The sequence below is a fragment of the Chionomys nivalis genome, chromosome 15, assembly GCF_950005125.1.
Source record: "Chionomys nivalis chromosome 15, mChiNiv1.1, whole genome shotgun sequence".
Classification (NCBI taxonomy): Eukaryota; Metazoa; Chordata; class Mammalia; order Rodentia; family Cricetidae; genus Chionomys; species Chionomys nivalis.
Genome location: NC_080100.1, coordinates 59,174,523 through 59,202,113, shown reverse-complemented (window position 1 = coordinate 59,202,113; position 27,591 = coordinate 59,174,523). Strand labels below are relative to the sequence as shown.

The 27,591-nt window shown below is 39.9% G+C and overlaps 1 protein-coding gene across 1 annotated transcript in view; it reads right to left on the bottom strand.

Moving 5' to 3' along the window:
- The window catches only part of Rasa1 (RAS p21 protein activator 1), an 88,036-nt gene extending 61,157 nt beyond the window's left edge, over positions 1–26,879 (bottom strand). Inside the window, exon 1 of the mRNA XM_057789636.1 lies at positions 25,827–26,879. Within this exon, the coding sequence (XP_057645619.1) occupies positions 25,827–26,338 (512 nt within the window). The 5' untranslated portion in view covers positions 26,339–26,879. The remainder of the gene's footprint in view (positions 1–25,826) is intronic.
- Positions 26,880–27,591: the final 712 nt, after the last annotated feature.

The window sequence follows — 27,591 nt, the reverse complement described above, 5'->3', positions numbered from 1 at the left end:
TGACAAGTTTCTTGCCTTTGAAAATGGTGTGTCAGTTATGTTAGGCCTTAACCAAAGTTGGTTGCTTCAACGCTGCAAACGTGACCTTGGGTGATTGCCCAGGTAGCTAGTTGTCTCTGATTTGTTGCATGTTTTGGAAGTTGTTTGATTGCACTTCCTAATTACTCAAGTAACATTATTTTCCTTCTCAGATCTTCAATGGGGTTGAAGACTATATAAATGTAGTTACTTTCCTCTCATGACTTGGCCAAGCTATTTATTATATAAGACCTAAGCTAGTTAGAATAGGATATTTGTACTTATTGTATATAATTCCGTAGGAGGTTTAGAACTCTCTTATTTAAACAAAAGGGAGAGGTATTGCGGGAGGTCCTTCCGCTCCTCCAGCCAATAGCCGCTGAGATACCAGCCCACTGGGGCGGGGTCTCTCTCTTTAAAAAAGCAGCCACTTCCCTCCTCGCTCTCTCTTTGCTTCCTGCTCCGTTTCCGGCGACTAGACTCCTTCCTGATTGTGCAGAGGGCTGTTGTCTGGGACGGTGATCTGCGAGTTTTTTTCCCTTTAAATAAATACCACCCTATTAATCATAATTCCAAACTGGTGTGGGATTGTTTGTGACTTACACCTTCAGGAAGAGAAATGTAGGGCTTAAACAACCCCCAATAAGGAAAAATGTGGAGGTCAAATTTTAAAGCAATTAGAATAGAAAATTCTTGGTAGCTGATTAGATTAGGATACAGAAGAAAAAAACATACAAATTTAACATATTATACAAAACTAAGAAATTGTCTTGAAAAATTAAAAGGACTGTCTAGATCCCATATATATCTTCCTTATAGTACGTAACCATTTTGTGGTCTTCAAAACACAGTAAGCATCTACATTATTCATTATTCTTTTATTGATCCTCTCAAAGTTGCATGAGGTACATAACACACCCTCAAAACTTAGTGCTAATTTCTCCACAGCAATCTAAGATTGTGTATAATTTTTATTCATAATTACAAATCCATGCTTTTGTTGCCACTCTAAAACATAACTGACATGGGCAGATAAGCGCTCTATACACTGTTCTGTTTTACACCGACAGACACAAAAGTACTGGTGAAATAATGTGTTAGAGAATGTCTATAAACTGCCACTTTGCAGACAATGAGACATAATAAAAAGAAGCTCGACTAAATTCTATCAATAAAACAAAGAGAAAGGTACAAACTGCGAACATTAGGAATAAAAAGGAATACCCCTGTATACCCACATTTTCAGAAAATAATTGGTATGGATGAGGAAAAGTGTTTGTTCTTCAAGGGACTTCATTAAGATGTGGCAAAGACAAGCTACACACCAAGAGAAAATCTTTGCAAAGCATATAGACAAAAAAAACATGACTAACATTTGGAATACATGTAGAACTACTGAAACTTAACAAAAAATTCACCAGGCAGTGGTAGCATACACCTTTAATCCAAGCATTTAGGAGGCAGAGGCAAGAGGATTTCTGAGCTCGAAACCAGCCTGGTCTATAGAGCAAGTTTCAGGACAGCCAAAGCTACACACATAGAAACCTATCTTGAAACAACAAAACAATAACAAAATTCTAAACTTAAAATTGAGGGTTTTTTTAAAAAAAAATGGCCATCAAGATTGCTCAGCAGGTAAAAGCACCTGCCACCAAACCTGACAATCTGAGTTTGACCCCTAAATCCCCATTGTGAAGAGAGAGAACCAACTTCCACATGAGTTATCTTCGAACATTTACATGTGCACCATGGGACCTGAATATGCACACACCTGAAATAAACAGAAATACAGTAACAACAACAACAAAAAAAAGTCATTAGGAAAAAGTTAATTCAAATCCTAATGAGTTACCATGAGCATTTATTTGAAAGGCTAAAATTTGCAAGCTAGTGCTGCTTGCTGCTGCTAGCATCTCTCTGCCATGTGGCTGCAACTGAGACACCTGCTGGCCGATAACTATTATTACACCTACTCCAAATCATTGTAATTGCCTTAGGAGAGGTAAGATCTGAGAAACTACAAAAATTACTAATAACCTAACTATCCAGAAGTTCAATAATTAATTTGCTTACACTATGAAAGGTATTCTGCAAGACTTATGCAATTTTCCTCCTAAATCCCTTTATTTGAATCTAGGAATTAGTTTTGTTTTCAGTATCATCTCACTATAAATAAATAAATAAGTAAGTAAATAAATAAATAAATAGGTTCGATAAAAGGGCCAAAAATGAGGCATTTTCAGAAATAATAGTCTTTACAGACTAATAATGGACAGCTATTTGAGAAGATCAATACTATGGAGAGGGAGAGCATCAATTTGACAAAATTATCTAAAAGAATTTGTGCTACTGAAATTAACAATCAGAATCTGTTGAACAGTTATGATTGATAAACTGATAAGCTATCTCTCCAGGAAGGTAATATGCACACAAAATTATGTACAAAGATGAGACGCTATCTTTACTGGACAAGTTTCATATCTTGGAATCCTCAGTGAGAGCATTAGCACGGAACACTGGACAGGAGAATGAGACTTTACAAAAGGCAGTAGTAAAAAGATTTGAAAAGATTGAGGAATTTATTAATATTGATAAGCAGAGACAGAAGATACAAGGGCAGACCCTGGGATAACTGACTTAAAAAGAGTTTTAACTGTGTATCTGGTAATTTCCTCGGTAAGGCCATCTGGCAGAAAGTACCCTAAAGTTGTCAAAGAGTATGCATGGGAACCAATACACATGAGTGGTCTAAAAAGAAATAAAAACCAGTAATAGTTTCTTCTGAGCTACATTTACCATTTGTTAGAGAAATGATGAAAACATGGGCTTAAAGCACTAAGGCTACCCTACATGTTTGGCTTCAATTAAATTAACCTCCATGGTCCTAGAAGATGGACCTCAGTTACTTTGGAAATGTTATTAGAGAGAAGCGGCAAAATTTTTTGAACAACAGAGGAAAAACAAAAGGATGTGAGACTTCCCAAGATCAAATTGTTGGCGAAGGTCATTACTCTGATCTGCAGGAACAGGCTCACCATGATGAATGCACCTTGTCATTATGTAGCACAGCAGTTTTAAATGCTTGGGAAAGGATTCAGGAGCTAAGAAAAAGGATTGAATCATACACCAGGTTTAAACGGGGCCAGAGAGAATCCTTTAGTGACAACTTACAAAGATTAACTAAGGCTATACAAGTATGAATGACAGACCCTGAAGCTAGACATGTACTTACTGAATCTTTGGCCTTTGAAAATGCCAACGTAGGATGTAAGAAGTTCCTCCAGCCTTTTAAAGGTCAGCTCAGCACCCAAAGATGAATGGATAGTGCATACAATAAAAGTTGAAACATTTGACTATAGCACTGAGGCCTGGGTATAAAAAGCGATTTCCAATGGTAGGGGGAGAAACAAAAATGCCAAATGTTTCAATTGTGGTAGGATAGGACATCTAAGAAAGAACTGTAGACAAGGAATTCCTAAGAATAATGTCTCACCTAGGAATGGCAAAAATAGAAGGCCTCAGCCTTCAGCTATATGTAGGAGTTGTGGCAAAGGCCTACATTGGACCAATGAATGTAGGTTGACAAAAGATAGACAAGGCAACCCGATACTACTACGCAACTACTTGGGGGGACTCTCACAGTCCCCCATGTAAAACAAGGTCCAGTCATTCCCAGTCACTGTGGAGAATATATCTCACCAGGAAAACTAAATATTCCAGGGTTTACTGCAAAAAAAACCATCCTTCATACATGGAGGATGAATCAAAACCTCCAGTAGAAAATAGGAAACATATTTTGGCAGACTTCTATAAATGATCAAAGACCAAAGCTGCTTATAAATAACATTGTAATTGAGCTAAACACGGATGTGGATGTGAATATCATTACTCCAGAATCTTGGCAACCAAACTGGCCTCTTCAAGAGGCAGATATTCAATTCCTATGAATTGGAACCCTATCTCAAGTGAAATAAAGCACAAGGTGGGTTGAATGCATAGGACCAGGAGAGCAGAGAGGAAGGCTGAGGCCATATGTCGCTAATATTGCAGTGAATTTATGAGTCATGACCTATTACAACAATGGAATATCCAAGTTAATATTCCTGCAATCCCAAAAACTCATATTTCTGAGAAGGATATTGTAACATATTATAAACAAAGGTCACCAGCCATTCAAGTTGTATAAGAACACAAAGCAACTGGCAAACCTTCAGATATCTCTTAAGTATCTAACAGCCTTGCCTTTAAAATGGTTAACTGAGAAACTCATATGGGTTAAACAATGGCCTTTGAAAGAAGACAAACTGCAGACTTTAGAACGGCTGATGCAAGAGCAAGTAGATGCTCACCATACTGAAGAGTCAACCAGCCCTTGGAATTCTCCTGTATTTGTTGTTAAGAAGGAATCTGGAAAATGGAGAATGTTGACAGATCTAAGAGCTGTTAACAAGGTAATTCAACCTATGGGCCCTCCACAGTCTGGAATTCCTCTGCCTTCTCTATTACCAAAAGGATGGCCTCTTATTGATTTAAAAGATTGTTTCTTCACTATACCTTTACAAGAAAAGGACAGAGAAAAAATTGCTTTCACAGTGCCTACTTATAATAATTCTCAGCCTATTAGGAAATACCAGTGGACCGTCCTCCCACAGGGAATGCTCAACAGTCCTCCCCTGTGCCAATACTTTGTAAATCAGCCATTACTAATAATATGCAAGCAATTTCCTAAGTCTATAATTTACCATTACATGGATGACATTTTGTTATCTGACTCAAATGCAGACACTTTAGAATGTTTCAAATGCACTTTAGAATGTCTGAAGAAGTAAAGAAAGTTTTGCCTAAATGGGGATTACAAATTGCTCCTGAAAAATACAAAGATTCTGTCAAATACCTAGGTTACAAAATAGGTTTAGAGAAAAATTAGAACACAAAAGGCACAAATTAGGAGAGACTGACTGTAGACTTTTAATGACTTTCAAAGGTTGTTAGGAGACATTTCCAGTCTACAACCAGCTGTTGGATATCGCCTGATCTAAGAGTTCATTTAAGCAAAACCTTAGATGGTAAGAAAGACTTAAATAGTCCCAGAGAATTAACAGCAGAAGCAGAAAAAGAATTGATGGTTGTTAAAGAGAAATTAGAGGAGGCAAATGTAGATAAGAGTGAATTTGAATCTTAATTGTACTCTAGTCACTGCCTTCCAGAATTTCCCCTACAGTAATTGTAATGCAGAGGGAAGATACTATCTTAGAACGGATCTTTTTTACCACATAAACCAAGTAAAAAATTAAAAACTTTTCCCACATATTAGTTCCTTGCTTTGATACTGTACTTTAGTTATACAAAATATTACTACTGCCGAACAGTCGAATCCCGCACATCCTTCTCCAGGGTCTAGCCTGAAGACTCTCCCTGACCCCCTCCCTCCTTTCACCATACCAGATCTAGCTTCCAGGTCCCACATCCACAGCCTAGTCTGACCACCTGTGCCTGTTCAGAAACAAAGCTGTAGACTTCCACCACAACTGGCCCTGTCCACCAATTCAAAGTCCACTTCCACACAATATCCAACCTTTCTACCCAGAGCTACCACCACAGTCCAGGCTTAGACCAGAATATACATCCTGTACACCAGTTCAGGCCCCTCTGTCTACCTAACTTCATTCCACCCAAGCATTTCAACCTCTAGGCCCAATCCCTGACCCAAGTACACAATCTCTCTTCCACCCCCACCTGCTCTGACAATATCAGGCTTTAAACTAATAAAAGAGTTCTTATGCCCAGATCTCCTCCCTAAAACAGGAAGACAATGAAAGATCAAGTCAGTATCTCCTCTCTAAAACTACCAGTTGAAGGGACTCTAGCCAGCCTGAGCATGACAAACATGGCTTGGACAGGCCTTGCCTTTCTCTCCTATTCCCCTCTACCTTGATAAAAAAAAAAAACACACACACACACTACTAGATTACATTCCTAAAGCTAGACCTACCCTTATTTAGCCACTTCCTCCTCCTGAGGATAACTACCAAGATCTAGCTTTCAAAGTATTAAAATTGAGCAATCAAAGTACCCTTTGGGTCTCTAATCAACATGCCCAATCAAAATTAAACACTTCATCCTAACACAAGGTTTCCTATCTTATCTTTATAAACTGGCATTTTCCCATGGGCCATTATCTGTCTCCTTTCTATCCAGAAGCAGTCCTTTGCCCCACCCTGCCCCCAACAAGTATCCCTTCCCTCCCTCTCTTAAGTTCCTTTCCCCCTTCTCCCTTATCATCTATTTCCCATCTTTGTTTCTTATTCCCTGCCCTTTGTCCCAATGGAGTAAATAAAACTCCTTTGTGTTGAGAATTTGACCTTGGGGTGTCTTGTGCCAGTCCTACAGAAATGTTTACCAAAGAGAATTGCCTACATCAGCAGTTCTCAACATTCCTGATGATACAACCCTTTAATACAGTTCCTCATGTTGTGGAGACCCCCAACCATTAACATTATTTCTGTTGCTACTTCAACTGTAATTTTTGCTACTGTTATGAATCATAATGTAAATATATTATATGCATTATATCTGATAAGGGATCCAAGACCCAAAAGGGGTCATGACTCACAGGTTGAGGACCACTGACCAAGAAACCCAGAATACAGAACTTTAAAGAAAGATCATAAACTTCACCAAAAAAAATAATTCATGAAGCTTACACACACACACACACACACACGGAAGGGAGGAGAGAGGAGTGAGGAATGAAGGAAGGAAAAAGAAGAACAAAAAGTTCACTAAAATTAGGAGAAAGCACTTAAGAAGAATAAACGCCTGGACGATGCCCAAGAAAACAGAAACAGAAGGCTGCTGGAAATAACAATGACAGTGTAAGACTTGAGAGCAGAATTCAACAGAGATATAAACAATGAACAGGACTCAAGCTGAAATGAAGATGGAATTGAAAAACCTAAAATCCACCAGGTGTGGTAGCCCACACCATTACTCCTAACACTCAAGAGGCAGAGGGAAACAAGTAGGTCCAGCAGAGTTTAAGGCTAGCCTGGTCTATAAAGTGAGAGCCAGGACAGTCAGGGCCACACAGAGAGAGAGACAGAGACAGAGACAGAGAACAGAGACAGAGAGAGAGAATCAACTAGAAAACTCAAAGGAGGATTAATAGAGGCAGTAGTTAGGTCCTTATGATCAACAGGCACAAATATCATAAAGTAGAAATCAGGGCCATACTTACTGTCATTGCAAGGAAGTGATACATATAAGTTGTATGAGAATACTTTTTTTTTTTTTTTTTTTTTTTTTTTTTTGGTTTTTCGAGACAGGGTTTCTCTGTGGTTTTGGAGCCTGTCCTGGAACTAGCTCTTGTAGATCAGGCTGGTCTCGAACTCACAGAGATCCACCTGCCTCTGCCTCCTGAGTGCTGGGATTAAAGGCGTGCGCCACCACCGCCCGGCTGTATGAGAATACTTAATGCACTGATGTCATCTAAATAGTGCATATTTACTATTATATAAATAATACTATTTACTTTGTTAAAGACGTGTCTGGCTATATTTCAAAAGCTTTGCACAAAGTCTGGACTGAGACATCCCTCTTAATATATGAAAGCACTTTTTATATATGTTATACAGTATGTCTTTTCTAACCCAGTTTATATGTTTGTGAAGTGTACCTACCTCTTCTTTTTACTCATTTTCTACACACACACCCTTTCTTTGCTTTCTTTGTGTGCTTATAAATATTGTTGTGCTGTGTGTGTATTCAGATGCTCATGCCGTCAGTAGCCCACTCTGGGGATGGAGAATTAGCTGCCTCTTCAGGGCTTAGTTTTTATGCTCTGGAGCTATCCTGCGATTCTTCTCAAAGTTCCAAATAAAATACATTACATCACATTTATTGTATTTTCATGGTTAAAATAAAACTTAACTGACTTTGGAAAAATTTTTTTAAAAATTAAAACTCAAAAAAATACTCTAAGTAGAATGGAACAAGTACAAGGCCTGAAACATAGGCAGAGTTTCTAGACCAAAGAAATAAGGAGTATGAAAGAGAAAGGAAAAAAAAAGCAGGAAGAAATATAAAGGAAATATAGGACAAAAGATCAAACTTTCAAATTACAGGCACAGATGAGTGAGAAGAATTCCAAATTAATGACAAAGACCATAATTTCAGTAAGATCATAAAAGAAAACCACCCCAAATTCAGGAAAAAACATACACATACAGATCCAAGAGGCACACAGAATACAAAACAGGCAAGACCGGAAAAAAAAAAATCCCTTTGCATGCCATAGTTAAAACACTAAGTATATAGAACAAAGAAAGTATATTGAAGGCTGCAAGAGAAAAAAATTAAAAATACACATAAAGGAAAACTCATCACAATAAAAGCTGATTTCTCAATGGAAACTATGAAAGGCAGAAGAACCAAGTTCTAAAAGACTACGATGACCAGATTAGACTAATACACCCCCACAAAAATATCCAACAAAGTTGAAGAACAAAGAAAAACATTCTATGATACATGCAGTCAGGCTGAAAACAATTTATATCAGACAAACCAAACTTAAAGAGAAATACAGACGACAATATTTGGGGCTGAAGAGAGGAATAAGCATAGACAAGAGAATGTGGAAAAAAATACCTATAATTACAAAACTACAAAGTACCAATGAGAACCAAAAACCAACAATAGGATAACCACAAGTAACACACACATTTCGATAACAGTAAATAGCAATGGCCTCAATTCCCCAAGCAAAAGACACATGCTGACTGAATGGACCAAAAAACCAAAATCCACCTGTCATCTATAAGAAACATAACTTAGTTTTAAAGATAGGACCAGGAAACATGCAGATATTCTATCCAGTATCTGACAAATAGACTTCATTCTAAAACCAATCAGAGAGATAAAGGGGAAACACTGTATTCTAATCAAAATAACAATTAGGCAATACATTACTATCCTAAACATATATGCACCAAACTCTGGGACACCCGATTTCACACACACACATGCACATATTCACACACGGGAGGGAGGGAGGGAGGGAGGGAGGGAGGGAGGGAGGGAGGGAGGGCGGGAGGGAGGGAGGGAGGGAGGGAGGGAGGGAGGGAGGGAGGGAGGGAGGGAGGGAGACACTGAATTTAAAGACATAGTCACTGAACTGCCCCTCCAATCTGATTGATGACTATTTTAATTGTCATCATAGAACCTTCAACTAGCAACTGATGGAAGCAGATGCAGAGATCCACAGATAAGCACTGGGCCGAGCTTCTGGAGACCAGTTGAAGAGAGAGAGAAGCAATAATATGAGCAAAGGGGTCAAGACCATGATGGGGATGCCCACAAAAACAGTTGACCTGAGCTAGTGAGAGCTCACTGACTTGGGACTGACAACTGGGGAACCTGCACAGTACCAAACTAGGTCCTCTGAATATGAGTGACAGCTGTGTGGCTTGGACAGTCTATGAGGCCACTGTTAGTGGGACCAGGATTTATCCCTAGTGCTTGAACTGGCTTTTTGGAGGCCATTCTTTTTGGAGGGATATCTTGCTCCACCTAAATATAGGGGGTAGGGCCTTGGTCCTGCCTCAAAGTAATATGTCAGGCTTTGATTACTCCCCATGGGAAGCCTCTGAGGAATGGACGACTGACGGTGGGGTGAAGGGGAATGTGGGAGGAGGAGAGGGAGTGGGAACTGGGATAGGTATGTAAAATAAGAAAAGATTGTTTTTTAAAAAAATTAATTAAAAAAGAATTTAGAGATATAGATTAGCATCAATTTATTAATAGTAGGTTCAATAGCTTACTTTCTCCAATAGACAGGCCACCTGGACAAAAAAGTTATGATGACATTTAAACAGATGACATCATCTCAAATGGACTTAACTGATTGATATCTACAAAATATTCTACTCAAACACTGAAGAACACACATTCTTCTCAGCAACACACAGAAGCTTCTCTATAACAGACAATACCCTGGACCCAAGGCAAATTTTTATAAATTCAAAAAGACTGAAACAGCCCCCTGTATGTTCTCTAAGGAAAATGTAATAAACAAAATTGACAACATACACTAAAAAAACTCTAGGAAATAAACTCATGGAGAGTAAAAAGTTCATTAATGAATAATGAATAGGTCAAAGAAGACATCAAGAAAGAAAAAAAGCTTCTTGGAACTAAATGAAAATGAAAACACAACAAAATCTCTGGGACATACTAAAAGCATTCCTTTTGAAGGAAAAGTATAGCCCTATAGACTATATTTTAAAAAATCAGAACAAGCACAAATAAATGACTTTAAGGTACAAACTCAAAAATTTGGAAAAACAAAAACCAACCAAATACAAACCCAGTACATGGCAAGAAATAATAGAAATTCAGAGCAAAAATTAATGAAATAGAAAGAAAAAAACAATACAAAGAATGAATGAACCTAAGGCAAGGTTTGTTGAGAAGATAAAGACTGAGAGCCCTTTGGTGCCACATTAAAAGAATCATAAATTAACAGAGAAACAGAGAAATTCGGAATATTATAAACACTTTAAAACCCTGTACCCGTATTTCATTAAGCTAGAAAACCTGTAAGAATAATAGACTCAATCAAATTAAACCAAGAAGTCAACAAATAAAAAGACTCATAGCAATGAAGAGATTCAAATAATAATAAAAAAGGCTTCCAGCAAAATAATAATAATCCAGGACCACACTGATTCATAGAATTCTAGTAGACTTCTTGATTCTTAAAGTATTCAAAAAAGAAAAAAAGCAGCAGATACACAACCAATCTTTTTCTATGAAGCCAGTGTTTAATATCAAAACCATGTAAAGATACAAGAAAGGCGAGAGAAGGAGGGGGGAGGGGAGGGGAGAGGAGAGGAGAGGAGGAAAGAAAAGATCTGCAGGCCAATATCCCTTATGAACATGAACTCAAAAATGCTCAACAAAATACCTGCAAACAGAATACAGATGTACACCATGACCAAATTAAGCCTTTATCCCTGTAATAGAGAGTTCAACATATACAAGTCAAAATATGTAATAAACCACAAAAATGGACATAAAGGCAAAAAACCACATGATCATCTCAATAGCTATAGAAAGGGTCTTTGAGAAAATCTGACATGCCATTATAAAAATCCTAGAGAATGCCGGGCGGTGGTGGCGCACGCCTTTAATCCCAGCACTCGGGAGGCAGAGGCAGGCGGATCTCTGTGAGTTCGAGACCAGCCTGGTCTACAAGAGCTAGTTCCAGGACAGGCTCCAAAAAAAACCACAGAAAAACTCTGTCTCGAAAACCCCCCCCCAAAAAAAAAAATCCTAGAGAATATAGGACTAAAGAAAACACACCCCGATGTAATAACAGCTATCTATACATGAGAAGCCTAGAGCCAATATATTCCTAAACAGAGAAAAGCTTGAAGCAATCCCACCGAAAGTTAAAAATAAGATAGGATGTCCATTCCCACTCCTTGTTAATATTGTATCTGAAGTATTAGCTGGAGCAGTAAGGTAACAAATGGAAATTACAGGAATACAAATAAAGAAGTCAAAGCATTTGTATTTACAGATGGCATGATACTATACATTAGAGGTCCCAAAAATTCTACTAGAAAAATCTGGACAATGAAAATAAATTCACAGTGTGGCAGTATAGGATCAACTTACAAAATCAAGAGCTCTTCTTCTTGCCACCAACAACAAACACATACGAGGAGGACATGGACACATGACCACTCCAACAGCCTTAAAGAAAATGAGACACCTAGGAGTACACCTAGCCAAGGAAAACTCTACAATCATACTTTAAAGCTCTAAAGGACATGAGAAAGACAATAAAAATGGAACGATAACCAATCCTTATGGATTTAGAATTAACACTGTAAAAATGACCTTCTCAAAAGGTATTTACAGATTCAATGCAATCCCAATTAAAATTCTCATCTCATTCTTCACAGATATAGAAGAAAAAAACTATTATAAAATTTATATGGAACTACAAAAGATCCTAAACAGCCAAGACAAACCTGAGCAAAAAGAGCAAAATAATTATAATTCCAGACCTTAAAATATCAGAGCCACAGCAATATTATATATACACGTATATGTATTATGTACGCATGTATATATGTACACATATAGAGTACTAGCAAAAAACAAAACAAACAAAAACAGACATGTAGACCAATGGAACAAAATCAAAGATCCAATATGGGCACACATAATTTCAGCCACTAACATTTGAAAAAGACACTGGAAAAACGAAAGCATCTTTAACAAAGAGTGCTGGGACAACTGGAAGTCCATGTGCAGAAGAATGAAATTAGACCTGTGTTTTAAGAATTACTATTGCATTGCTATGGTGAAACACCACAACCAAAGCTACTTGGGGAGGAAAGAGGTTATTCGGCTCACAGTCCCACAGCACTCATCACTGAGGGAAGTCAGGACAGGAACTCAAACAGGACAGGAACCTAGAAGCAGAAGCTGATACATCGGTCACACCGAATAGTGTAGCTTACTGGTTTGTTCCTCATAGCTTACCCAGCCTTCCTTCTAATAGAAACCCGGACCACGGCCGGTCAACTGGCACCCACCTACAATGGACTGGGGACTTCCCCTATCAATCACTAATTAGGAAAATACCCTATAGGCTTGTCTACTGCCTCATCTTATGGTGCCATTTTCTTAATTGAGGTTCCCCACTCTCAAATGACTTTAACTTGTGTCAAGTTGACATAAAACCACTCAACACAACCTGTATCTATAAAAACTAACTCCAGAAAGATCAAAGACCTAAACTTGAAATCTGAACCCCTGAAACAGCTACAAGAAAACATAAGCAGTACCCTATATGATACAAGTGTAGAAAAGACTTTCCTGACTAGGACTTCATTTACCCAAGAATTAAGGTCAACAATTAACATGAAACAAAGATTCTGCACAGCTAAAGAAACAACTGTGTGACAAGAAAGCCCACAGAACTTGAGAGAATTTTTGCCAGTTATTCATCTGACAGTGGATTAATATCCAAAATACATAAAGAACTCAAAAAACAAAAGAAAGCCATGCAGTGGTGGCACACACCTTTAATTTCAGCACTCTGGAGACAGAGGCAGACAGATCTCTGTGAGTTCGAGACCAGCCTGGTCTACAAGAGCAAGTTCTAGGACTCAGAACAAGCTCCAAAGCTACACAGAGAAATCTTGTCTCAAAAACAACAAAAAGCAAAAGTGAAAAAAATGAATTACCCATTCAAAGATTGGGCCTGGGATCTAAACAGATAATTTTCAAAGGCAGAGAACAAAATGACTAAGATGTATCTTTAAAAATGTTCATCAATTGATGCAAAAATCCTCAATAAAATACTAGCAAACCGAATCCAAGAACACATCAGAAAAATTATCCATTATGATCAAGTAGGCTTCATCCAAGAGATGCAGGGCTGGTTCAACATACGCAAATCTATCAATGTAATCCACCATATAAATAAACTGAAAGAAAAAAAACATATGATCATTTCATTAGATGCTGAAAAAGCATTCGACAAAATTCAACACCCCTTTATGATGAAGGTCTTGGAGAGATTAGGGATAAAAGGATCATACCTAAATATAATAAAAGCTATTTACAACAAGCCGACAGCCAACATTAAATTAAACGGAGAAAAACTCAAAGCCATCCCACTAAAATCAGGAACACGACAAGGATGTCCACTCTCTCCATACCTCTTCAATATAGTGCTTGAAGTTCTAGCAATAGCGATAAGACAACATAGGAGGATCAAGGGGATTCGTATTGGAAAGGAAGAAGTTAAGCTTTCGTTATTTGCAGATGATATGATAGTATACATAAGCGACCCAAAAAAACTCTACCAAAGAACTCCTACAGATGATAAACACCTTTGGGAATGTGGCAGGATACAAGATCAACTCCAAAAAATCAGTTGCCTTCCTATACACAAAGGATAAGGAAGCAGAGAGGGAAATCAGAGAAGCATCACCTTTCATGATAGCCATAAATAGCATAAAATATCTGGGGGTAACTCTGACCAAGGAAGTGAAAGATCTATTTGACAAGAACTTTAAGTCTTTGAAGAAAGAAATCGATGAGGACACCAGAAAATGGAAGGATCTCCCTTGCTCTTGGATTGGGAGGATCAACATAGTAAAAATGGCAATTCTACCAAAAGCAATCTATAGATTCAACGCAATCCCCATCAAAATCCCATCAAAATTCTTCACAGATCTGGAAAAGACAATAATCAACTTTATATGGAAAAACAAAAAACCCAGGATAGCCAAAACAATCTTATACAATAAAGGATTGTCTGGAGGCATTACCAACCCTGACTTCAAACTCTATTACAGAGCTACAGTATTGAAAACAGCTTGGTATTGGCATAGAAACAGAGAAGTCGACCAATGGAATCGAATAGAAGACCCTAGCTTTAACCCACAAACCTATGAACACCTGATTTTTGATAAAGGAGCTAAAAGTATACAATGGAAAAAAGAGAGCATCTTTAACAAATGGTGCTGGCAAAACTGGATGTCAGCCTGTAGAAGAATGAAAATAGATCCATATCTATCAACATGCTCAAAACTCAAATCCAAATGGATTAAAGACCTCAATATCAGTCCGAACACACTGAACCTGACAGAAGAGAAAGTGGGAAGTACTCTACAACACACGGGCACAGGAGAACACTTCCTACGTACAACCCCAGCAGCACAGACATTAAGGGCATCATTGAATAAATGGGACCTCCTGAGACTGAGAAGCTTCTGTAAAGTAAAGGACACTGTCACTAAGACAAAAAGGCAACCCACTGACTGGGAGAAGATCTTCACCAACCCCGCAACAGACAAAGGTCTGATCTCCAAAATTTATAGAGAACTCAAGAAAGTAGACCGTAAAGGGCTAATCAACCCAATTAAAAAATGGGGCACTGAGCTGAACAGAGAATTCTCAACAGAAGAAGTTCGAATGGCCAAAAGACATTTAAGGTCATGCTCAACTTCCTTAGCGATCAGGGAAATGCAAATCAAGACAACTTTAAGATACCATCTTACACCTGTCAGAATGGCTAAAATCAAAAACACCAATGATAGCCTTTGCTGGAGAGGGTGTGGAGAAAGGGGTACACTCATCCATTGCTGGTGGGAATGCAAACTTGTGCAACCACTTTGGAAAACAGTGTGGCGGTTTCTCAGGAATTTCGGGATCCACCTACCCCTGGACCCAGCAATACCACTCTTGGGAATATACCCAAGAGATGCCCTATCATACAACAAAAGTATATGCTCAACTATGTTCATAGCAGCATTGTTTGTAATAGCCAGAACCTGGAAACAACCTAGATGCCCTTCAATGGAAGAATGGATGAAGAAAGTATGGAATATATACATATTAGAGTACTACTCAGCAGTAAAAAACAATGACTTTCTGAATTTTGCAGGCAAATGGATGGAAATAGAAAACACTATCCTGAGTGAGGTGAGCCAGACCCAAAAAGAGGAACATGGGATGTACTCACTCATATTTGGTTTCTAGCCATGAATAGGGGACGTTGAGCCTATTATGCTTGATCCTAGAGAAGCTAATTAAGAAGGTGAACCCAAAGAAAAACATTTAGGCGATGAAAGGAGACAGAGCAAAGACCCATATTGGAGCACCGGACTGAAATCTCAAGGTCCAAATCAAGAGCAGGAGACAGAGCACAAGCAAGGAACTCAGGACCGCGAGGGGTGCACCCACACACTGAGACAATGGGGATGTTCTATCAGGAACTCACCAAGGCCAGCTGGCCTGGGTCTGAAAAAGCATGGGATAAAACCGGACTTGCTGAACATAATGGACAATGAGGACTACTGAGAACTCAAGAACAATGGCAATGGGTTTTTGATCCTACTGCACGTACTGGCTTTGTGGGAGCCTAGGCAGTTTGGATGCTCACCTTACTAGACCTGGATGGAGGTGGGTGGTCCTTGGACTTCCCACAGGGCAGGGAACCCGGATTACTCTTAGGGATGATGAGGGAGGGGGACTTGATGGGGGAGGGGGAGGGAAATGGGAGGTGGTGGCGGGGAGAAGGCAGAAATCTTTAATAAATAAATAAATAAATAAATAAATAAATAAATAAATAAATAAGAAAAAAGAAAAAAAAAGGAAAAAAAAGAAAAATGTTCATCATTGCTAGTAATTAGGGAAATGCAAATTAAAACTTTGACAGTTCATCTAATCCCAGTTAAAATGGCAAAGATCTGCAAAACAACTGACAACAAAAGCTGGAGTTGTGAGGAAAAGCTAACCTCCTTTACTGTTGGTGGGATTGCAAACTCGTCCAGACACTGGAAATCAGTGTGGATAATTCTCAAAAAGCTAAAAATAAGCCTACCATAAGTCCCAGCCAACTCCTTGGAATATGCTCAAAGGACTATTCTTCACACTCCACAGATACTCACTCAGTTATGTTCATTGCTGCTCTAGTCACAATAACCAGGAAATAAAAAGAACCTAAATGTTCTACAACTGAAAATGGATAATGAAAATGTGGTGCATATATGCTATGAAATACTATGTGGCAGAAATGAAAAAATAAATCATAAACTTTGCAGGTAAATGGATAGAACTAGAAAAGATTATACTGGGTGAGGTAACCCAGATCCAGAAAGGCTAAGGTCCATGTTCTCTCTTATTAGAGGCTTCGAGAGCCAAATGGTCAGATGTGAGTATACAGCCTAAAGTAACTATAACAACCAAGAAAGTAAAAGGGACCACTGACAGGTTGGGGAGCAATAGAAAAGAAGAAAAGTGATCTGATTGGGAAACGGGAGGTGGAAGCAATCTTCGATTAGGGAGGGGGTAGGGAGATAAATACAGGAGGAGGGGAACGGAAAATAGCAGTAAGGATCTTTGAAAAGTTATAGGAAACCATACTATTTACTATCTACGTAAAAAGAGAGAAGCAGCCTATAATACACATAAGTCTGTGTTTAAGTACAAATATATAGTCTCACCTGGGCTGAGAGTGTGCTAAGACCTACCTCTTTTGAGTTATTGGTCAGAGTTGTCCAAAAAACTCCCAAAACATCACAGGCTATTGCTATGGTCTCTGTTTGCCTCTCAGAGGTAGGTTAAGTCTCTGCAGCTGAAGACACCCTGACCTGAAATGCCTCCTCCCTGAGGACTACCTTTAATGGTACAAGAAAGCACCATGCAGCTTCCAAAGAAGGGAAGCAACCAACAGACCTACCCAGCTATGATACCTATGAACCACAGCAGTGACCAGAATGGCACAATAATCTTAAGGCTACAGGAGTAGCATGTATACCTTGGGGTAACCAGCAGCTCTCTAATAGGCCTTAAGACCCATTCAACAACACAGTAATCATGCCTGGCACTTGAAACCTAGCCAACTCCCCAGGGTTACTGAAGTCATGATCTTAGAGGAGAACCTACAAAACACACTTTACTAAACCAACATAATTCCCATCTACATACTAAGTATTTGTCCTATCCTTATTCCCACGGGCAGGTGTAGTTCTCACCACCTCATCAAGGAAATCTCTCTTTGCAACAGACAAAGACCATTACAGAAAACCATAAACGAGTCAAGGCGGAAAGATGTGGAATCCAGGTCCAATGTATATACACATCTACGAAACATCTCCTGAACCTGAGGCTCAAGGAAGACTGCTAAAAGAGAAGGGCAGAAACTGTAAGTCAGAGCATCAGAGACTTTGCTGTGGGATTGTGCCTTCTAGGAATGTCAGAAACTACACCTATAGTTTCACCAAAATAACTGCCTTAACCTGAGCTGAACAAGGGCAAGAACACACACGCTAATGTGGATGGGGGAAAGCCCAAGAGGCCTCAACCCTATACAAAACACAGGCAACTTTGGAATGTTGGGAGGGAGAAAACAAACCTTCCTAAATGAAGAGCATACCAATTGCCATTCTATACCAAACAACCAATCTTGTAAGCATACAAACATTAGACAAACTGAGCAAGCCACATTTGTGTATTTAGATATATACATGTATATTTATATAACAACAGGTGGGAGAATAAAGGGTCATGAATTTGAAAGAGTATAAGGGGGTATATGGGTGGGTTTGGAGGGAGGAAAGTGAAGGTGAAAAATAATGCCATTTTATCATAATCTCCAAAAACAAAAAATTCATTTTTAAAAGTATGGAACCAAAATAATAATAATAAAACTGATTTAAAAAGTGCTCTTTTTCGTTGTTGTTGTTGCTGTTTTGGTTTGTTTTTTTTTTTTTTTTTTTTGGATACAGGGTCTCACTAAGTATCTCTGGCTGTACTAGAAGTCACTATTCACACCATACTGGCCTCAAAACTCAGAGACTGTCAGTCTCTGCTTCCTGAGTGCTGGGATTAAAGGTATGCATCACCACACTGGAACTATAATTGCTTTCTTAGTGTCATGCTAAATGTTCAATCACTTCAAGAGAAATGTTACCTTAAAAACTGAAAAGTCAACATCTCACAGTGCAGGACAAATAACAGATATGGTTCTATTATACAAGACTCTTGATCATGAGCCCAGTCTAATAAATTACACTCACAAAAAATTCAGGTGTTAAGAAGAATCTTTCTAAACCCTTTTCTTTAGTTTGAGACAGATGCACTAGAGAACAAGGATGTTAAAAGAAGGTTGAGCATGGTAAAATGACACAGCCATAAAGAAAGACACCGGCCACCAAGCCTGCTGACCTAAGTTTGATCCCCAGAGCTCACATGGTGGAAGGAGAGAAGAAACTCCCAAGTTGCCTCTGATCTCTATACATATGCAGTGGTGTATACACCCATACATGCATACATCCACATAAAAACGGAAAAATTTTTAATTAGAAAAATATATATATCCATACCCAGGTAAGTCCCGCTCTTAGATGTCATCCAAGGAATTTCTCTGTGCAGTGGAGAGCAGTAATGCAGAAACTCACAACTGGTCCACATACAGAGAATATCTGGCCATGAAGTACTCAGCAATTAACCCAAAATCTCATCACAAATCATCACAAATCTCCCAAGGCTTGGGGAATATCTCAGAATAAAGCATAAAAAAAGCCAGAGATCAGGAGAAGACTGGGGCAAAATGGTTCTCTTCTGGACACACCAGAACTACTGCACTCAAGAACTCAGGCAGCTGTGGCTGGTGGCCTGCATAGGATCAGGCCAGTCAATGATCTGGTAGAGAGGTACCCACCCAAGTAACTACTGACAGTTGACAGCTGCTAGCGAAGGAAGGGTCCATTCTCTTTAAGGGTACTGTCCCTGGTATGTCAACCATGTTCCAACGGATGATCTCGCATTCATGCAGATATGTGCATCACAAATCAAACTCAGTGAGTTGTGTAGGGAGTGAGGTAAGAGGCTAAAGGAAGGTGAAGGAGGATGTAGGAGTAGTTAAGGGGAGGAGTGGAAGTCATCAAAATACATTGTATGCATGTATGAAATTCTAAAAGATGAAAATATTGTAATAAAAATTTATTCAGCCGGGCAGCAGTGGCGCATGCCTTTAATCAGCACTCAGGAGGCAGAGGCAGATGGATCTCTGGGAGTTCGAGGCCAGCCTGGTCTACAAGACCTAGTTCCAGGACAGGCACCAAAGCTACAGAGAAACCTTGTCTCAAAAAAAAAAAAAAAAAAAAAAAATTCAAAATTTAAAACACATCAGAAAATTCCATCCATACAATTTTCAATACCTATCATAATCATGTGAAGGTTCTTTTCATACAATTACAGACATGAATTTAAATGTATTTCCATCTGAATGTGCCTTACCTTGTCAACACAGATATAGCCAAAAGAGAAATGTTATTGACACACAAAGAAAAAGCATACAATAACACAAGCTTTTCTTTCCTACAGAGATAGAAGGGAATAAAACGACAACTCTTCTCAAAATAATGTTTGTTTAATCACCTCCAAAAAATTACCCAACTCAAATTTTTAATATGTAGAATTAACCACATTTTAATTCAGGCTGCCATAAAAAAACAGTAACAAACAAGAATAGTACAGTCTAAGCGGCTTGAACAACAGTAACTACTGTTTCACTGTTATAGAAGCTAGAAATTAAAAAACCAGGGTATAACAAGGCTGGCTTCTCTCCTTTGCACCAGATGGTGAACTTTTCATTATCGTGACATGATAGCCTCTGTATGTGCACACTCCCAGCATCTCTCCTAAAAGACAGCAGTGCTGCTAAATCTGTGAACCATGCTATTTATGAACTTGTTTAATATAATTACCACTTTAAAGGCACTAACTGCAAATATAGCCATGCCACGGGTGAGGGCTTCAAGATGAACACTGGCAGGGACATAATTCAACTCAGAACAACAACAGCAATGATAGCCTTGAGGTACTATTCTTAAATAGTGCATATGTGTGTATGTGTGTTCTCTAGCATAGATCGAAACAAAACAAAGAAAAACAAGCAAAGTACTGTTGTGGAATAATCTTTTTGTACACTGTGAAGATGTCACTCTGACTGGTTTAATAAAAAGCTAAACAGTCAGTCACTAGGCTGGATTTCCAGGCACAAAGGACGCTGGCAGAAAGGGCAGAGACACCATGAGGTACAGATTGAGCAGGATGGACACTATAGAGATGACATAATAAAGCCACAAGGCAGAAAGTAAATTAATAAAAATGGTTTAATTTATAAGAACTAGTTAGAAACAAGCCTAAGCTATCGGCCAAGTTTTCATAAATAATAAGTCTGTGTCATTATTGGAGAACCAGCAGTTCTAAAGAAAAAGTTCTATTACAAAGTACAGATTGAGTATTCCTAATCTAAATACCAAATTCTTAAGTGGATTCAAATCCAGCATATCCAGCTGGATTGATAAAATGTACACATATATTCCAGAATTTGACAAATTGAAATTTCAAATACTTGCCCCACGTATTTTGGATAAAAAATAATCTGTATTTTCTCCATCACTTAAGTTTTCCCAATTATACATATTAGTGTGGCATCAACTTTCATTGTATAGTTATAAAAAAATAAGGAACAAAATCTGTAAGCTGGGCATGACAGTACACACGATGAATCCCAGCACTCAGGAGAAGCAAGAGAAATAATGAGTTCTAGGCCAAGGAAGCTGAGCTACATAGCAAGAAACGTGGAAGGAATGAATGGCTTGTGTGTATATGTGTGTGTGTATATATATGTATGTGGGGAGTGGAGGAGTGTACGTATGTGTGCGTGCACATGCATGCGTAAATGATTAGTAAATCTGGGGTACTAAGACTTTGCCTTGCTACCCCTCAGAAACAAAATGAAACCAACAGTTATGAAAATTTTTTGCATACAAATAAATCTGGAAATTTATGAGACAGGATTCCATCTCAGATCTACTGTTACGTAGTTATGTGAACCTCAGATGCTACTCAGAATTTTGTTTCTATACCTGACAGGGTTCCCTCTGTCAATAATGATTATTGTATCATGAATACAAAATAGCAACCATCAACACTACAAAGTAAGCATCAAACTTTCCAACCAGATTATGTTAAGAAATTTCAATGACATTCTGCCATTTACTTTCAGTATTTTAATTCCTCAAACAACTATACTATGAATCTGAAAAGGTTACCTACACATCTCTATAGACTAATTTTTATCTTATTTCTCTGAACAATACCTCATCTATTTCCCCTGTGTTCTTTTATTAACACATTTTAAAAAAAATACAATCACCTAAATGCCCCAAATCCTGCTGAAAGTCTGAAGACATTTTAAAAAAAGATAATCATTAAGCTGTTCTAACAACTATTTTTAACTTCCTCTAAAACAAAACACAATGCACGTGATTCCACAGCACTACACCTGCAAGTATCTACACACTCAAACACCACACCATAACCTGCACTGATGTGCAGTATCATCACATCAGACAACAGTAACTAAAAACTACATCTGTTTCTAGCTGAAAGGCAATTTATCATTTTACTCTTATGGATGCAACTTGCATTTGCCTTTTTTCCTATCTTGACTCTCCCACGAAAAACATTCTTACCATTGACAACTATAAACCAGTATCAAATATTCAGTCAAGACTTAATTCCTTAGATAAAAATATATCTATTTTAATTTGCAATTTGTCTTTAATAAATTATATATATACATATAAAATCGAAAAACTGTTGAAAATACATTTTCTTTATGAGTGATTATCGGTAATTGTTTGATTTATATGCTTGTGTGTTTGACACCTTTGTAACAAAAATGGGCAAATAGGGTCAGGAGTGGAAAAAGTTTAAGCCCTGTCCTAAAGCAGCACTTGAGCTCAACAGACAGCACACCTATTATCCCAGTATTCAAGACAGAGTTCTAAAGACCAACCTGCGGCACATTGTACGAGTTTGTCTCAAATAAGTAAATAAACAAAAAATTAAGTAAAATAGTTTTCTGAGCCAGTGACATGACCATCCCTATAATACCAGCTACTCAGGATCCTCAAACAGAATGATCACTTGAGACCAAAAATTCAACCTCATCTTGGTTGAGATCTTTGATTTTAAAAAAAAAAAAAAAAAAAAAAAAAGCAAAACATTAATCACCTGCTACCAATAAGGGTATCCCTATACCAAAAGAATTAGTAAGAATTTTCTTTTATAAGAAAATTATAGTTATTTGGCAGAATTATTTATTTATTGGAATACAATATGTGCTGGCTGCTGGCTTAGCCAAAATGAATCAGATCTCAAGGTTTAGGGAGACTTGGCTTCAAAGGAACGAGATGAAAAGTGACAAGAGAAGACCCGACAGTCTTTTTTTTTTGTACCATACACACAGGCATGAACATTCACACATGTGAGCAAACATCATCACATGTGTGTACCACACTTCACACATGCATGCACACACACATCAAATAGAAAAGAAGATGATGGAACCATCAGTACAGTGGTTCTCAATCTTCCTAACAATGCGACCCTTTAAAACAATTCCTTTTGTTGTGGTGACCCCCAACCTAAAATTTTTGTTGCAACTTCCTAACTGTAACTTTGATACTGTTATGAATCATCCCATGAAAGGGTGCTTTGACTCCAAGAGAACCACTGCACTAGACAGAGGGAACTGAGTCCCCTGAACACATGGAATTGAGCTTCCCTACAACCCACTTCAGACTGCGACATGAAGAACAAATCTTATTTTAAAAAGAAAGGAGTGAATTTGTATAATCAGTGGTAAATTTTAAAACCATACTAGATCTCTGTGAGTTCAAGACCACTCTGGTCTACAAGAGCTAGTTCCAGGACAGGCTCCAAAACCACTGAGAAACCCTGTCTCGAAACCACCCCCCCCCAAAAAAAAACATACTAGAAAATTTGCCGAGGAAGACATACAGCTTGGTAGTAGAAAACTTGTCTAACAACTGGAAAGCTCCGAGTTTGATTCCCAGCACTAAAAAAATTATGAAAGTTAAAAATGACTCAACAGGTTATATCAAGAAATATATATGTACATACAAATATCTATATGCATGCAGTAATAATGAAAAGAGACTATAAATTCGAAGGCTGTCAGGGAGATATATATGGGAGGGTTTGGAGGGAGGAATGGGGAGAAAATTAATGTAATTATTTGTAATTAAATTACAATCTCAAAAATAACAAAGGTATATAAGTAGAGAAGACTTTTTAGAATATGAACAACTTGGTCAAATTTTATGTTTCTTTCTAAATATATTTTAAAATAATGAAAATCACTAATAGACTTTCCACAAACAAAATTTTCCCCAAATAATCACACTTGGTCTTAAAAATTTAGTGTGAGAATTTGTATTTTTCCATTCAACTTTGCTCTCAACTTTAAATTCCTCTTTAAAAGCCTAGAGGGATTGATCACAAATTAAGGGTAGCTTGGACAACGCGGCAAGTTCCAAACTATCCTACGCTAGGAAGACAGCCTGTCTTAAAGAATAAAATAAAATAAATGAATTCACTGGAAATAATTGAAGAATAATATACTAGGGCGGGAGAGATGGCTCAGCAGCTCAAAGCACTTGCTGTTCTTGCAGAGGAGCAGTGTTCGGTTCCCACCACCCACAGAGCAGCAACCATCTGTAACTCGAGTTCCAGGGACTCTCATGCCCCCCCTCTTCTGGCCTCGGTCACTGGATATTGTCACTATGCACATACTTACATGTAGGCAAACACTCATAAAATAAAAATAGCTAAAGCTTCAAATGCCTTTTAAAAAGAGTGAGGCAGAGGCAGGCAGATCTCTGAGTTCCAGCGTAGCCTGGTCTAAAGAGCTAGTTCAGGACAGCTAGTGCTGTTGCACAGAGAAACTGTGTCTCCAAAAAACCAAAAAGATTCTAAATATGCCTAAATTAATTCAATTACAAAAATGGTGCAGAACCACATTCTTTCATTATTAAAAACTGTATTTTATTATTATAAAAACACAATTAATTTGGCAAAAAGGTATATTATACACAATGCTGCAAGTTTTCTAACACTTCCAGAACATTCCTGAGACAGACTGCAATACAAAGACACAAATTAGAATGAAATTAGAAAGAGAGCTTACACTTTGTGCTGAATTTCACCATAGCTGGGAAGTTTGCAGACACAACAAACACCAAGCATTCTTTCATTTCCCAATCACAACACCCATTAAAAGAGCAGAAAATGTAGCTTAAATCAAAAGTGGATTACCATTTACAAAATGTTGAAGATATTTCTTAAGCCTCTTAAGAAGCTGACCCTCCCAAAGAAAACTTCTGAAGTGTTCAGAAAGTATCAGTATATGAACCAAATCTTTTTTCCTAATATTCACCAATGTTGTTGAAATTCTAAAGGCCAATTATGACAGACTCGAAGGCTCTGTAACACGTTTTGCCAATTATTGCCACTTCGCATTTCAACATCTTCTCATCGAGATCAACCTACATTTACAAATGCATACCCATTTCACTTATGAAAAGAACACATTAAGGAGACAAGTCTAACTTAAAGGGGAAAGCCACGTGTCCTGATTATGTCACAATAAGCTATTAAAATTAATTTCCAAACAATAACGTATCAGCCACTACCAACGTGCTGAGAGCAATATTAATTTGTTTTATTTTAACATTTTTATACTGTCTCAGTACAGAAGTATTACACGAATGCTAACAAATAATCTGAAGGACCCAGTTAGTGTTCAGTATGTGCGCCCTTAATTGCACCTGTAATTCACGGAACTTCTTTCCTATTCTGCAGCTTTCCAAAGGGATCTAGTCTTTTCTGAATCATGTCGCTCCCAGTAGACGGTAAATAGGGACTTGCAACTGCAGCAAAAACAAAGCATTCTGACTACTGAATTTCCAGCTTCCATTAATGCAATACCATTTAAACACCTGTACTCATGGTTCCCACTAAAATCTAGCTTGAGCAAGGAGCATGGGAGTTAGCATGGACGGTGGCTGCCTTTATAGTGCCAAGATCTGCTGAAGACCGGCCACTATCTCAATTAGGAAGGGGCTGAACCATATCCGGTTCTCACTGGATACAGTTTCCCCAGCTTCCCATCTTAAAAGTTTACGTCGTCCCAGAAGAGCAATAAATACACGAGGAGGCCTGGGACAGTGCCTGTAGGGAAGATGACTGATCAAATTAAATCCCTATATATGGAACCTGAAACTTCAAAACTTTTTAAACAAATTACACCCGCAGGAGCATGGTATGTTTTGTTCCTTCTTGCCCATCTCTTTCATGGAGCCTGCTTCCACAATTCCTCAACAGCATTTCTGACTTACTGGTTAGTTGGAGGTGCGGTCAGCGGTATGGCCACCTCTTCCTCCTCATATTCTGGTCCATCCAGGGAGTCACCTTCATCCACCGTCCCCAGGCCGGAGCCCAAAGGGGGCAGCAGAGGAGGCGGCGGCAGAGGAGGGAACCCGCCACCCGGCCCGAGGGTCTCAGCAGCCAACGACAGAGTCCCCTTGGTGAAAGCAACATCTCCGGCAGGTCCGGCAGCAGCAGCACCCGCCACGCTAGCAGCAGCACCGCCGGGCAGCGCGGCGCCCCCCAGGACACCCGCCACAGGCCCCGTCCCAAGGAACCCGGACCCCAACGTGGCTCCACCGCCCAGGGCCGCAGCCAGGTCGGTGTCGGCCAGCCCTGGGCAGGGGGCGGCGCCCACCGGCAGGGCCGCGGGAAACTTGACCCGGCACGCCGCCGGGTAGGCACTGGAGCCCGCGGCCGCGCCTCCTCCGGCCCCCGCGGTCGCCGGGCCGCCTTCCTCACTGCCGGCCTCGGCCGCCATCATGTTGAAGCCCGCTCTCCTCTAGCTACCCCGGCCGCCCGGGAGCCCCGGGGGCCAGCAGGCCCGGGCTGCGAGCCGCCCCACCCAGGCGCGTCCCCTTGAAGCTTTCCAAGCAGAGGAAACAACAACAAAAGGAGAGCGCCCGCCGCCGCGCCCCCTCCTCCGGCCACAGCCCAAGCTCCGCGGCGGCTGGCTTACGGGAAGCGACGCGGGCAAAAAAGCCCGGCGCCTGCAGAAACGCTACCCGAGCTGGCCGCGCACACCCACACTCACGCGCACACATGCACAGGGCGCCAAACTTCCTGACTGCGCTAAAGAGGAAGGGGAGCCCGTGCAGCGGCCGGGGCAGCGCTGCCTCCTCCGCCGCCGCCGCGCCTCAAGGCCCGGGTTCCGGCCGCCCCCACCGCAGCCACCGCCGGGGCTGCCGGAGCCGCGGCCGCCGCAGCCTCATCTCCGCCGGCTGGAGACCCGAGCGCTGGGAGGGGCGGAGGAAGGGGGCGGGCGCGCAGAACCCGGCTCGACTGCTGCCTCCGGGCCGCTCTCGGGAGCGAAACCCGAGTGAGAGAGAGAAAGGAGGGCGGGGCGGGGAGGAAGGGAGGGGAGCAGGAGCCCGAGGCCTCTGCGCAGGCGCCTTCCGGGCGCGCGGCTGGAGGGCGGCGAGGGAAAAGCAGCCGGGCAGGAAGCGGCGGGCGCGCGCTCGGAGGCGTGGCACGCTCGCCAACCCAGCCGCGAGCGACGCGTGGCGCGGTCCCTCCACGCCAAGGGGCTCCGGGAGAGCCTACCTCGCCCGGCTTTGTTTGTTAATGGGGCGAGAATCTCCAGGCCCGAGGGACTGGAGGGACGAGGAGGCAGAGGGAAGGAAAGGATGATGCCAGGAAGTCCATTCCCTACTTTCTAACTTTTTAGAAAAATGGTCTCAGCCACCGGTGCAATCGGCAACGAAGGTCAAAGGAGTCCTAGCTTATTCCTTTTCGTTGCGTGATATAAATAATTCAAACCTAGAATCTGGGAGTCAAGAAAAAAAAAATGGTGAAAGGAGCCAGAAGAAACTGTGAAGGTTGAAACAGCCAGATTGCTACCACTATATACTTAAGTTCCTTTTACCGGCCATCTCTCTCACACATTTGCACAACAGATAGGAAAGAAGTGTGAAAAAAAAAGTGCCACAGAAAACAAATCATAAATGTAATTTGTCCTAGTTTGGATGCAAGATTCTGCAAGGCATATCAAAGTCTGAACTTCCCAAAACTACCAAA